The sequence below is a fragment of the Aquila chrysaetos genome, chromosome 5 (assembly GCF_900496995.4).
Source record: "Aquila chrysaetos chrysaetos chromosome 5, bAquChr1.4, whole genome shotgun sequence".
Classification (NCBI taxonomy): Eukaryota; Metazoa; Chordata; class Aves; order Accipitriformes; family Accipitridae; genus Aquila; species Aquila chrysaetos.
Window position 1 is genome coordinate 39,134,287 of NC_044008.1, and position 14,305 is coordinate 39,148,591.

The 14,305-nt window shown below is 38.4% G+C and overlaps 1 protein-coding gene across 11 annotated transcripts in view; it reads left to right on the forward strand.

Moving 5' to 3' along the window:
* The window catches only part of NEO1 (neogenin 1), a 217,687-nt gene that overhangs the window by 172,202 nt on the left and 31,180 nt on the right, over nt 1-14,305 (forward strand). For 7 of the 11 annotated variants that reach the window (XM_030013700.1, XM_030013705.1, XM_030013706.1 and 4 more), the window contains exons 11-17: nt 136-274; nt 4,413-4,462; nt 5,350-5,494; nt 6,890-7,000; nt 10,636-10,830; nt 11,649-11,744; nt 12,902-13,125. In XM_030013700.1, the coding sequence (XP_029869560.1) occupies nt 136-274; nt 4,413-4,462; nt 5,350-5,494; nt 6,890-7,000; nt 10,636-10,830; nt 11,649-11,744; nt 12,902-13,125 (960 nt within the window). The remainder of the gene's footprint in view (nt 1-135; nt 275-4,412; nt 4,463-5,349; nt 5,495-6,889; nt 7,001-10,635; nt 10,831-11,648; nt 11,745-12,901; nt 13,126-14,305) is intronic. The other 4 variants (XM_030013697.1, XM_030013701.1, XM_030013703.1 and 1 more) reach the window with 1 other exon arrangement.

The window sequence follows — 14,305 nt, forward strand, 5'->3', positions numbered from 1 at the left end:
ATCTGCAGGTGCTACAGAAAGGTGTCGTTCCTGCTTTTGACTTTGAGTCTTACTGTACTGAAATTCTTAAGACATTTATAATAGCTTCAGACCTGATTCTGACCTTGACTTATATTTATGTTTCTTTACGAAAAGGATGTTGATGTTGGAGGACTCTCCTACACCATTAACGGATTAAAGAAATACACAGAGTATAGTTTCCGAGTGGTAGCTTACAATAAACACGGTCCCGGAGTCTCGACCCAAGATGTTGTTGTACGAACGTTGTCAGATGGTAAGGTGCTTTATTCTAGTTCCGCTCCGCCCCACCCCACCCCCGGAATTATCTGGTAATTTCCTTTAAGTGAATTTTTAACCAGACTTCGATGGGTTTTGTTCATTGTTGCCCTGTTTTATTAATAACGTCGTTGTTGCGTATGGCCATACATGGTGGAAGTTCCCCCAGAGGCTTTCCAAACTGGGTGAAGGAAAATTACCGTACCTGCAAAAGTATCTGGTATTCTGATTATGAAACAACAGTGTCCTTCATTTCAACATCAGTAGTTTATTTCATGGGTTATTGAGTCTACAAAGTATTAGGAGCAGACAGAAAAACAGCTATATTGAATGCAACAACTCCACATTATTTTTTAGGTTCTATAAGCAGACTTTTGCTTGTGGAGTGGTTTTATTTTAATTGTGGTCATATGGGAAAATGTTGCATGTCTTTGGACTCCAGCACAGATACTCTTAAATCAATTGCATATAATAATGAAAGCACAAAGTGGTAACTGTATTTTCTGTAATGCAATTAAAGAGGTAATGTGAGCAAATACAGATATATGAACAACTGTAGAATGATCAGAGTTAATGTTAACTTTTATTTTTTATAGAAAAGTTTGTTTGTATATAAAAAGAGTCAGACCAAAAGTGAGCCTAGCCTGGAATCCTCTCTCCAGGATTGACCAGAAGCAGAATAGGCAAGCAGAGAGGAGTACTGTCCCAAATTCTCTCTGTCTCCAAAAGTTTGTTTCTGGGGCACTTCTTGAATCTGCAGTGGTTTCTGTCTTTTATTAATTCAGTTTCTCTTTCATGAAACCCTGTCAGCATCCTCTTTAACTCACATCAGCTTTTATCATCCACAACATTAAGTGGACAAAGATTCTATAAAAAATTTTTTTGTGAAAAAAACACTCCTTTTTGTCTGTTTTGAACCCTGCTGTATGTTAGCATCATTTGTTGCCTGTAGCCATACTACCTGACAGAGCGAATAATCAGTGTCCACCAGCCCTCTCTGTCCCACTCCTCATTTTTTAGACCTTTGCTGTATTGTCCCTCATTCATCTCTTTTCCAGATTCCAAAGTCACGGAAATGGTTAGCCATTTCTTTTGTGAAAGTTGTTTCAACCTTCAGTGCCCTTTTCTGAGCTTTTTTCTAGGTTTCTTTTCTCCTGTGTGCTTTTAAAAATGGAGGTAGAGGGGACTAAAATTGTATCAAAGATGCAACCATGTAATTACTAGCACTTGACTGACGTTTTTGGCTTATTCTGAGCACTGAGGTGATATTTTTGGGGTAGACGGATCTTGGTGGAATTGGTCTGCTTAGAGCCATCGTTTTGCACGTAGCGGTAGGATCATTTTTCCCATGTGTATAACTTTGTCTACCATGAATTTCATCTGTCACTTCAATATCCAGGCACAAAATATCCTGAGGTTTTTCTGCAGTTCTTTACCATCAGATCTTGTCTGTACTAACATTTGTCACCTTGCTGCTCATCCCCCTTTCATCACTTAGGAATGTGTTGAGCAATGGGGGTCTCAGCACATACCGCGGCGGAGCTCCACGGGTCATCTCCCACCACATATGTTCCTACCTTCTCTTTCAACCAGTTGTTTACTCAGGCAAGGACTTCCCTCCTAGCCCCTCTTTGCGTTGTTTCTTAAGACCTCTCCGGCAGGTTTGCAATGTGGGATTTCCCTTTAAAAAGTGACAAATACGTATTATTACTCCACATATCTATGAATTTCATGCTTTTTTGTAGCTTCAGTTTATTTGCTTAATGTGGGTTTCTGACTTACTACTTGAAGTTTCTCAAATGGAACCTTCTTTTAAATACTGGCATCAAATTTGCCATCTCCCAGTATCAAGGTAATGTGTGAGAGGTTACATGTAAGTAACGCAACCGTTTCGCTCCCAAGTTCCTTGAGAAATCCTGGATGAATAGCATCTAACCCTTGGCAACGCGCTGCTCTTCGTTATGCCTGACTCTTCCATAATCCCTTATATCGACATTTCCGTTTGAGAGATCCTGTAAGTCCCTTGTAAAGGGTGTCATGGAAACCTCTCCTCTTCCTTTCGCTCAGGATGAATGCAAAGCAGATAGTTGTGTGGTCTTATCGTTTTCTCTCTGTCATACCTGACCGTTTGCTAACTCTACAATTTCTCTAAAGGGCTTCCAGCTCCTTACTTGTTTGAAGAAGAATTTATTACTGGTTGTAATGTCATTTTCAAGTTTTCCTGAAGTTCTTTCTGGCCCAACCTACGTTTTCACATTTAACCTGTAGAAATTTATTTTCTAAAGCTTTCTGAAGGATGTTGTCTTGCTTCTTACAGTCTTACAACCCTGCTGCTTAACCATGCTGTTCTCCCCTGTCAATCTCTCAAATCCTTCCAGATGAATGATGCACGTTTTCTTCTTGTGTTTTCTTATTGTGGTGTCTGTAAGCAATCTCCGTGTTTCCTACAGGGATTTCTTTCTAAGCTTCCTTTAGCTTCTATTTAACAAGCTTCCGCATTTTTATGTAGGTTTTTGCTCCTAATCTGTTACAGTGGTTTGTTGCAGGATAGCTCTTCGTGTATTACAATTTGAACCGAGGTTTATGTGCTGCTTATAAGGATTCCTTCTCTTCTCACGATCTTCCTGATCTATAGGAATCAATCATGTATTACAGCTAGAAGTGTAATCTCTGCATCACACCCTGATCAAGGGCATTTCCCTTACCGACTGGTCCTTGCAGTCTCTCTGAACCGTCAGCATGTCGTGGTCCTCCTGCCTGGGTGGTTACTGTACAACGTACCAGGCTAGGCTATGCCTTTCCTATTGAAGCGTGGTGTATCAGCCTATAGGAAATCCATTTTATTTGTCGGCCTGGTTAAATTCTTAATCTGGTCTGAGCCTAAGCTTACTTTGACGTAAAATGAACTGTGCACATGGTGAGATATGTGTATATGAATATATTTACATGCATGTATCCTTTCCTGTGTCCTACTGACTTTCTCTCACCAAGATTGCAATATATGCATTAATTATTAATCACTCCTTGTGAAACCCATGAGTTGTTTTAAGGTTGTTCTGAAAGTAGGCACCAACTGCGTAAAAGCAACGGCAAAGCAGAAAAGCTTAGCTTTATTTCATTTCCTCGTCTTAACCCCTGTTGATTTTTAAAGGACGTAGCACTTAATCCCTAGGTCTGGTGATTTCAGACTCAGTTCAGTTGGCAAGAGAGAAGGAAAAACAAATCCTCATCATCTCCATTTCTGTTGTGGGACAGTGGGAGAGGGATATTTATTTAACCACACCCCAGTGTACCTTTCACTTATCGCAGGGCTGCTTTCACTTTATGCACCCAGGAGAGTGTTTTCTTAGGTAGTGTTGTGACTGGTGTGAGTTATTTGGAAAATATATTATTCCAGCCAGAACAATCTTTACCCCTGTTGTGCTACTTCCCTGTCCTTGTGCTTTGCTGGAGCCTCACCTTCCTGTCAGGGAACCCTTATCTCTGCCTTTGAGATAACATTTGTGAGTCTGAAGTGCTGTGATGGGGATTTCCTCGGTCTCAGGTTCTCTCTTATATTGCCTTTTTGTCTAATGGCGTTTAGCTGTCATGACCAGCAAGTTGCTACAGGTAGTAAAGAACTAACAAAGAGTGGAAGTTTAAAAGCAGAAACTGTCTTTGTGATGCACTTCACCTGTTCAGTAACACAGAGATGGGTCGCCTCTGAGGTTTTCCTGTTACAGAAAACCATAATAACAAAAACCGTGGCTAGAATTTTAAATGTGGGTTCCCAGAATCAAGCATGTGAATTAAAGATTTGATTTTGAAAAGTACTGAGTGTGATCTCTTTTCTTAAGAGTTTATGGGAAGGACCTTTAAATATAAAACTTTTTTTATTTAGATACCTGTGATAAGTAAAGACCTGAATAAAAAGTGAGTTTGTTCTTTGTGATGAAAATACATAAACCTCCTAAGCCAGTCACTCTATGTCATAAAGTACCTCTGGTAGAATTTTGTAGTTACTTTATATAGTGTCTTAAACCAGAATGGTTTGTACTTTCATAATGAATGATAGCAGAGAGTAGTTGTGTATGGAAATACAGTATTTGATACAGTATATGGAAATCTTGGAGTTGTAATTCCTTCAATGTTTCTAGTCCCCAGTGCTCCACCACAGAATCTAACGCTGGAGGTACGGAATTCCAAGGTAAGGTGTGGAGAATCTCCTGTTTGTAATGGGTAAATAAAAGGTTGGTGGGTCTTAGGTCGACCAAATTTTAGGGCTGCTTTGGGTCTTTTTTCTACCATGCTGCTTTTCAGCTATTTGAGTTGCCCAACGGGAGCATATCTGAATGTGGGGCTTGAAGCATTAGAAACTCCAATCCAGTTGTGGATTGCACATATGGAATGCAGTGAAGACGGTGACAACATACCAAAGCATGGAGGCTAATTATCAAAGAGGTTTAATCAGGCACAAAAGCCGGAAGCACCAGATATTGAATGTGTTCCTGTTGATTAACTATTGTTTACAGTGTGTGTGCACACATATGCATGTTTATACTGTCCTGGGCACTTCAGAAGAGAAAATTATATACTTAGTCATTATGACTTTAGTGATTATGATTGGAGATTTTTTAAAAAAGCCTTTTTTAAAAAACTCTTTTCCAAATACCTTCTTTTATTGCCTGTATGATTAAAAATAAATAACTTCATGCACATAAACTACAGATAACTTGTACCCCTTAGAGAAAATACCAGTTCTTAAAGATAGATCCTCAAGTAAACCATGTCTTAAGATAACCTGAAGAAAATGAAGGGGAAACCCAAGGGGCCATTTGTGAAACTGGAATCAGAAGGTCTAATAGCATTGAAGCGCTTTGAGGTGAACTTCTATAGGCACGTGTATGACCTGGGCTGCTGCTGAATCATAGGTTTTTTACTTTTTACATATAGCCTATGGTTTACTGTATGAAAAGGCAGTGTTTTCTGTATGCATGTTTCTCCGTCTTGTGTTTCATGAAGTATTAGCACTAGAGTAGTTTCTCTGGCTGCGTGGGAGGCGATGACTTTGTAATGACCTTCTACCTTCCACAGAGCATCATGCTACACTGGCAGCCTCCTCCTGCAGGGACACACAGTGGACAAATCACTGGCTACAAAATTCGCTACCGTAAAGTGTCCCGCAAGAGTGATGTAACAGAGAGCATTGGTGGGACCCAGCTTTTTCAGCTAATTGAAGGTGAGCTATTATTTGCAAGCATTTGTTATCAGAAGGGGCTTTTCAGGTGCCTTTAGTGGGCTGAGGCTCAGAGGCATGGTTATGTAGGGTTCTTGCCTTGGAAGAAAAAATGAAAACACTTAAAATGAACGTTTGTAGGTTATGAGGTAGTGTGGGCTGGCTAGTGATAACCAAAGTCTAGTGACCTGTTTTCTAGCCCTAATTTTGCCATTGATTGACTAAGTGGCCTGGACAAGTCCTTTTAAAACCTTTATAAAAGGCATAGGGGTTGCACGGAGAAGATGGTCCTGAGCTCATTGTGTCTGCCCAAGTGCCAGAAATAAACGTATGGAGAAGGATGCCAAAGAAATGCAGTTTGGCTGCGTGGTTGGCAGACTCACCTGTTTGCATGTGGGTTTAAGGTAGGGGTGCTCTGTCTTGGCAATGCTCACCAACAAGCCCGGCTCAGAGTCCTATGAACTTCTTAACTCAGGCATCTGTGCAAGTCATCCCACCTAGTTTCACTGACATCAACCTTTTTTTTTCTTTCTGGCGTGAATGTAATATATCTCTCTTTATTTTGTACACTGAAAAAATCCAATCTAGTACATTACTCAGTAAAAATTATATATTGTTACCAGAACTAGAATTTTGTTTAACAGAAATAAACAGTACATGAGAACAGGAGCAAGACTACGTTTTGTTCATTTTTTAAATCTCTGTAAATGAACAGTTGGTTAAAAGAGAAGAAATTGTGCCTCTTAGAAAATTAATATGCACTTTTTAACAGGATGTTTTGATTTGTTCTCAGAAACTCCAGCTGTGACTCAGTAAGTTTCAGTTTTCTCACAGAGTAGTTGATACGTGCCTGTGCCTGTAACTAGAGTGTATGTTTGCCAGGAACAGGGCCTGTTTAAGAAGTTCCATATATCAAATTTTGAGTGCATTTTCATACTGCTTTGATTATTGATTATACATTCTTATATACAGTAAACAAACTGTTTGCACAGTTTGGTCACTTGCTGTCGATACTCTACACCTACACGTAGGTTTAGTTATGGATGCAGGTGGTTCTGTACTTAAAACTAATTAATAGCCAGAAATTAAAGCTGGCTGCAAACAGTACCTCACAGTCTCTTCCGGTGGCCCACAGGGACAGGCTGCAGACTGTCACAGCCCTGGGTGTCTCCAGTCACAGTTTAGCTGTTACGTCTTAATTCGTGTCAGCTTCTTTACCGGAGCTGCACTGTGGGTAGTGCTTTTCCATTCCTGACCTCATGTTATGCTCAAAAGGCAATGGTGGGGTGAAAGGCTTTTTGCTGTCAGGTTATGCCTGTATTTTAATTAGGAACTGTGATTCCTGTGCTCACAGCTGGAATTCCTGTGTTGATATCTCGCATACTCTTTGTCTCTTAGGTCTTGAACGAGGTACGGAATACAGCTTCCGAGTAGCTGCCTTGACTGTTAATGGTACTGGACCAGCTACTGACTGGATATCAGCAGAAACGTTTGAGAGCGATCTAGATGGTAAGATCTTAAATGTGAACATACTTGTGACATCAAAAACATTAGAATTCGTGGACAGGGCACAGTAAAGTTTGATTGCCTTTAAAAAAGGCAATCCTGATTTTGTTCAATTGTTTTTACTGTATTCTAATTATACAATGTGCTTTATTTATGATTAAGTGAAATTAATTTCTATTTTAACACAAAATTCTTGACAAGTCAATTAAATGGCTTGAAATTAAACCCTGCTTCTACACTTTCTAGTACTGTATGTTGGCACTATGTTTTTTCTGCTAAGAAATACCCAATTATTAATTACAATGTCAGTGTTTCAATATTTAAGTAATAATACATTATAAGAATCATATAATAATAATAATAATAATAATAATAATGGCTCAATTTTTATATTGTAATAAAATTAATCTTGTTAATCAGGCAAGGGTTTACACACTATGAAGCAGAGGCAGGAGGACTGTTTTCTTCGAGGGAAGTAAAATTGTAATTATGTATTTACGTAGCACCTAAGTTATGCTAATAAAACCATTGAATTATACCTCAAAGAGTTCAGAGTAGTGAAGGGGTATTCGGAGATGCCGTGCATCAGTTGACTAGATGTAGTCCTGCTGGCTGCAGTTTGCAGTATTAGTGCCTGCACTGTGGTTGCAGACTTGGAGTCGTAAACTTTGTCGAATGTGAGAGAGATGCCACAGTAGGAAAGAAACAGTGGAAAACATTGTTGTCACCCATAGACCTTTGCAATCCTATCATTATGTTTCATTGGTACCATGCTCTCTTACAATATTTCTCCTGAATTTTTTTTTTGGCTTAGCCTCTTTTTCTAAAGAGAATGTTTGACCCCCAGTAATTGTTGTTTTGCTACTTTAGAAGAAAAGGGAGATTGATTATATTTTCAGTACTGATAGACTAGTAGAGACCGTATCTTCCATCAGAAATGAAATATCTTCCACCAAATCCATATATTCATGATATGTGGTATACAAAACCATGTTAACATCTTGTTTTTCCAGTGTAGAGTTTAACAATAAAAGTAGATGTTCAGTTAAAAATTTTGACCTTTGATAGTTGCTCCAGATGTTTGGTGTTTACTACACTAGACTAATTTGCAAGTGGGAACCTGATTCTTGCAGAATTCAAATGAGGAGATTTGTGAGCATCTCCCAGAATCTGACTAAAAGGAATTGAAATTGAACAGAAGTGCCATTTTTAAAAGGATGGCTGGGGCGGATCTCTTTGGAACTGCCTGCATGGAGCTGGTCATTCTGGGTAGACCGTTCCTATTTCAGAAAAGTGTTTAATTACTGCTGTTGCACACAAGGTACCTTATGCTTTTTGCAGGCCAGTCTCCCTGCCGGCTTTGTTAAAGTAGCTGGAGGGTCATTCTAGCTTAATGCCACAGGATCCAGTAATGTCTTTGAGATCCGTGTGGCTTGAAATTCAGTTATACTGGCAGCTGGAAGACAGAATAATGGAAGAGCTTCAATACTTGTTCTACACTGTTGGAAGATTGCTTCAACAGTCAGCTGATTAAAGCCCTTGAGAGCCCATGCAAAGTTGATGCTCAGCTTAATGCTTGTCCTCTTACTGCTTGCTCTCCATTGCTTAATCAAGAACAGCACAAAATCCAATATTAACAGTAGAGTTCAGTTTCGTAGTTCCTTAAAATTACTTTTTAGAGTTGAAATTACTTTCACCTGTGTGTCTGTCTAACTGGATATGACACAACCTTGCAGCTTTGAGAAACGACTACTTCCCCACACTGAAGTAGAGCTCTGTAAATGGGCAACATTTACACAAGGTAATGAAAATGTACCCTGCTTTTGAATTAGAGTTAACAATACTTTGCCAGAGGATAGCATCAGGATTAAGTCTAAATAGGGCAGAAGGTGCGAGAAGAAAAGAACCTTTTCATTCTGTGTTGATTTTGTCATTTTAATTTCTTTCCAAATTAGAATGTTGCAGTCCTTTCAGGAAATCTAACTTTATGCATATTCTTTACAATGAAAAAAGTAATAAAAATTCACAGTTGATACAATGCAACATGGTATTTATATCATTCTGTGTACCTGTATGAGATGTTTGTGTATGTGCATACTGGAAAGAAGATGTATATTTTTTGCTTTTCTTTAGTAAGCTCGCCATGCAAATGTATTTACAGCTAATCTTTAATTTCTCAGTTCAATAGACATATAAGGCATAATTCCTTTTTATTCCATGGCTGCTTTTTGAATTTAAACAGAAAATAATTCACTTTATAGTATCATCAATGTAAATGGGAGCTAGACTGTTACAACTTAGCGTTTGGAGGGCTGTGTAATTTTGCAGAGGCGGTGCAAGTCCCACCAGGAGCGCATGTGCAAGAGGTGTTAAACAGTTGTACAAAGTTTATCCCCAACGCACTAACTTCTGTGCAGTTAAAAATGTCATCTCTTATATTGCAATCCTGTAGTTTTTCTGTATTTAATAGTTGCGAACTTTAATTGATCAGCTGTGTCAGCTGGAGACCATAAACTCCCTGGGCTAGCAGGCCAATAGCGTATTATGATCCAAATAATCCTGTTGTGGTGCTTTATTAAATGTTTTTAGATAAATGCAGCTTGTTTCATTAAAATGAAATCCCTGCAGGAAGCAGAACTCTCTGAACTGATTTTATTTTAGAGTGGGGAACTCAGCTCACTATTGCACAGAATTATTTATAATCTGTCAACATACAGCAGGCTCCAGTGGCTTGACGAAAGTACTTCCTTAATTTTTGAGAAGTTAAAACAAAGGTATGGACACTAGTAGGTACAGATGTGCTTTTAGATTGCTTTTAAGTTCTAATCAACAGTGGGGAAAAAACTTGTAGTAAAAACGTTAGGGGATTACAGTGACATACTGTGGAAGTCCTTCTGTTACTAAGGATCCCCATTCCATCTCTCTGCTGGGTTGTGATGAGATTTGTGTTGCTTGTGGGGGTAGGATTTGAACATTTGATACGGACTCTGAGTATTTTTTGATCTTCTGGTGTGGTTGTGTAGTCCCTGCATATATTTTGTGAATTATGTTAAAGAGACCCAAGGATTTAAACAGCAACAAGTGTAGCACAAATCAGAAGAAACCTTTGCAGCATGTGCAATATCCAGTTTACTGACAATTCTTAGAGCTTGGAATATTCTATTTAATCCTACAACGAGCTCAGGAACCTTTCTTTCATCATCAGCGTGTTTGCAGTATAATTATTTTAATGCCGACAAGTAAGTAATACGATGGAACTATAAGTAGATTGCTTTATGGAGGGAAAGGACGTGATAAATTTAATGCGCATTTTGAAAAATTACGAATTGGAAAGAAATGCACAAACATCAAAAAGTCTGTCTTAAAGCAGATCTGATACTCTCCTGCAGTATCACTGTCCTTTCTTTTAAAGAGAGGATCTATTAAAATATATTAGTAGATGAAACTATGTTAATTTTCTTTTGCTTATTAGAGTTCATTGCTCTCCCTTCTACAATAAAGTTCGCTCTTTTGGAACGTACTCATTTTAATACAGACGCAGAGTAGAAGTGCTACATTTAACCTTACGAGCTCATAGCTCTTCATGTAATTACCTTTATTTAAGAGAAATCCTTCAAATCCGTGTTTTTCTTTAACAGAAACTCGTGTTCCTGAAGTTCCAAGTTCCTTACATGTCCGTCCGCTTGTCACCAGTATCGTAGTAAGCTGGACTCCACCTGAAAACCAGAACATCGTGGTGAGAGGCTATGCTATAGGGTATGGCATTGGTAGTCCCCATGCACAGACCATCAAGGTGGACTATAAGCAGAGATACTACACCATTGAAAACTTAGGTGAGGAAAGTGAAAGAGCGTCAGCGCCCAAGTTTTACCTCTCATTTATGTTACTGTTTTCTAATCATTGTATTACAAATAAATAAAACTACATGCATGTTTTTAAGAGGATCTTTTTCCCTATTCAGATATTATACCAGATGCCAAACTGTTAATAAATTTTAAATAAACTCAATTTTCTGATGATAGTGAAAGAGGCAGAGGAATAAAAAACCCCTCAAACTCAGAATCCTAAATTCACCGAGTTTGAAGCATAGTGCATTTTGATTTGATGCTTTCCCTTCAACGCTTATTACAAAAACTTTCATGCTGAGCAGCATTCCATTATTCTCCTTCTGGAGCTGCAGAACGGGTGGCTTCAGGCAAAAAAGAAACTAAAATGTCACCAAGATACAGTGGCATCTACTTTAAAAGAAAAATATAGATTCACCCCTCCACAGAATTCTCTGCGGTAGGTAAAATATCGTGAAAGCAAAATAAATATTAGTATTGCGAACTATTGAGAAGTTCCATAAAACTGGAGTTTTGAGTACTTTTATAGCAAAGCAACTTAAAATGTTCATTTTACAATGTTTTTCCGCACTACTGTTTGGACAGTACTTAAGGTATATTTCCTGTGACTTTAGACTTCTGCTGTATGAGAACTATTGAACACTAACAGAAGGTCCGTATGGAGACTTTCTCAATTCAAATTTAGACTAGTTATTTTTTAACTGAAATGCATGAAATAAAATACTGAACAAAGAGAATATGGAGAAGCAGAAGACAGGATTCACTAACAGCTTGCCCTAAAAAGATACTTATTTTTTTCCCTCTAGACCCAAGCTCCCACTATGTCATAACTCTGAAAGCGTTTAACAACGTTGGTGAAGGAATCCCTCTCTACGAGAGCGCGGTGACCAGGCCTCACTCAGGTAAAGGCAAGGGGCTGCTTTTGAGTTCTGCACAGCTGAAAATTGTTAACATGCACAGCAGCTGAAAATGTGATGATACGTAATTTAAGAGTCTTGTTTTTCAGCGTCATCAAGTACACTCCATTTCTTTAACTGATTGGTCTTACTGTTTCAATGATTGCCTTGCATGTTTTAGCTGTTTATTAAACCACCTAAAATTGGTTTCGTTTTTAAATTACAAAGCTTTCAACTACTTCTAGATGTTCTTATTCAAAAAGTTACCATTACATTAGCATGAATTGTGTGGGTGCAGTTCTAAAGGCATGGCCCTTATTTTGCTTTTTATGGACAAGTATAGATTTTTTTTTTTTTTTTCGGTCTTTTACACTGAGATTTTGAATATGATACCTGCATTTTCTTTGTCTAAGTCTCAATCTGCTGTCATCTACACTAAACCAGTTCTTGACATATTTTTTTTTTCATCTTGTAATACATTAATAAAAGATTGTAAGCGGAGAAATTTGTTTGCAAGTGAGCTATTACTATGCTATGGCTCACTGTGCTCCCTCCTAGACTGTGGACATTACTTAGTTATTTTGTGTAGATGTTAACACTTCTGTTTGTTTTAGTCTTCTGAAGAGCAGGAATTCTTATAGATTTTAGAGGACACTGGAATTGCAGTTTCTTCAGTTATTGCAAATTTGTATGATACTTGGAAGTTGATTGCCATTACCATTCTTTAAAAGGTGATGGGAATTCCCTGTAATTTTTATGAAGTGGTATTTACCCATCTAGAAGTCCAGCTCTTTTTCCTCCTTGTTGTTTCCTGGAAGAGGAATCAGTGGACATTCTGAGGCAAATAAAGTTAAAATTACTGTATGTCTGGGGTTCTTAGGCCGTGGTTGAATGCACTGAACACTGCTATGATTAGGTATATATATTAGCATATATATGTTGTTTTACTGCCTTAAGAAGGGAACACGATGCAAGAGTAATTTTATTAGCCAGTCTTATGTCACCTATTATTAACTCTGGCTTTTCTCTCTTTTTCTCCATTTCTCACCTTTCATTTCATTGTACTACCCTGCATTTCCTCTTTTTTGTTTTTGTTTACATTAAAATGCCACCTTCTCGCTTTTTAATTATAATACACTACATTTTACCCATCAATTCCCTAGACACTTCCGAGGTTGATTTGTTTGTTATTAATGCTCCATACACTCCAGTGCCAGATCCGTCTCCCATGATGCCACCGGTGGGAGTTCAGGCTTCCATTCTGAGTCATGACACCATACGGATCACTTGGGCAGACAACTCTCTGCCAAAGAACCAGAAGATCACAGATGCTCGTTACTACACAGTTCGCTGGAAAACCAATATTCCTGCAAATACAAAGTACAAGGTATTGGAGTTTCAACAACACTAACACAGCTGCGTTATTTCCGTGAGAAGAAGTTTCATGTTCAAGTGAGGATTAAGTGAAAGCTGAGAGTAAAGACAAGCGCTTAGAAAACGGCATAGAGGTGTGCCCAGTTTCATTTGAGATGCCAGGACTGAGTTCACATCCGTACTGCTCAGTTAAATTATCTCTTCAAAGATTCTTCTAGATTTAGTGGAAGCAGTTGTTTTTGTGGTCTCTTCTGCATATGTGTGTGAAAGAGTTTGAGACGGGGTGTTGGGTGTGAGTGAATGGAAGAGCTGACTCGGGGAGGGAAGGCAAACACTTCCAGCATTACCTTCTGCTGTGGAACCAGGGACATGGTGACAATTTTACACCTTCTGCTTCACCCTAACACGATTGCTTTGTATGACAGATGTGGGCTTACCTTTAGAGGAGCCAATAATGCATTAATAAGGTATGTGTTACTAATGGCTTCTCTCCAGTTAGCAGAAGAATCTGAATTTGTGGGGCGAGTCTTTCCCTGACAGTTTTAAGTTTCCTTTTACAACCTTTTCTGTTCATATGAAGTTGATAGTGAACCTTTCCTTTGGGAACTGAGCGAGTGCAAAATATATAACAATAACTTTATGATATCCCTGCCTTCCTTGATTTTCATCTACTGTTTTGATTTGGAGACTAGATTTGGGGTTTGGTTTATTGTTTTGGATTTTTTTAGTTGGTTGGTTGGATTATTTTTTTTAATTTTCAGAGTTATCTGGAGGCCTCAAAAATGCTGACTGCAAATTTCACGTTTGAAATGAGACTCAAAGGAAATGATTGTTAAAATATCCAGCTAGTGGAGCTCCCTTTATGCTCTTGCAGAGCAATCTTGTTACAAACCAGATTTTTTTTTTTTTTTATTGAAATGAAAAGATGTGTGTATGTGTGTTCTTCCTCTAAAGGCAAGTTATTTATGAACCCACATTCCTGAGTCATGTGCAAAGGATGTCTTGGGAGTGATTTCTATAATGCTGCAGTTTCATTAGTTCAGTGCTTAAAAAAACCCCACCCTCAGTGGTACATGAAATACTCCCACCCTTCTCAGTGCTGGTGGCCAGTGGCCAAGAAGTTTTATTGTGGACCAAAAATAATATGTAATGACGGAATATAGTTCAAAATTACTCACTGTAAAAAGCATTTG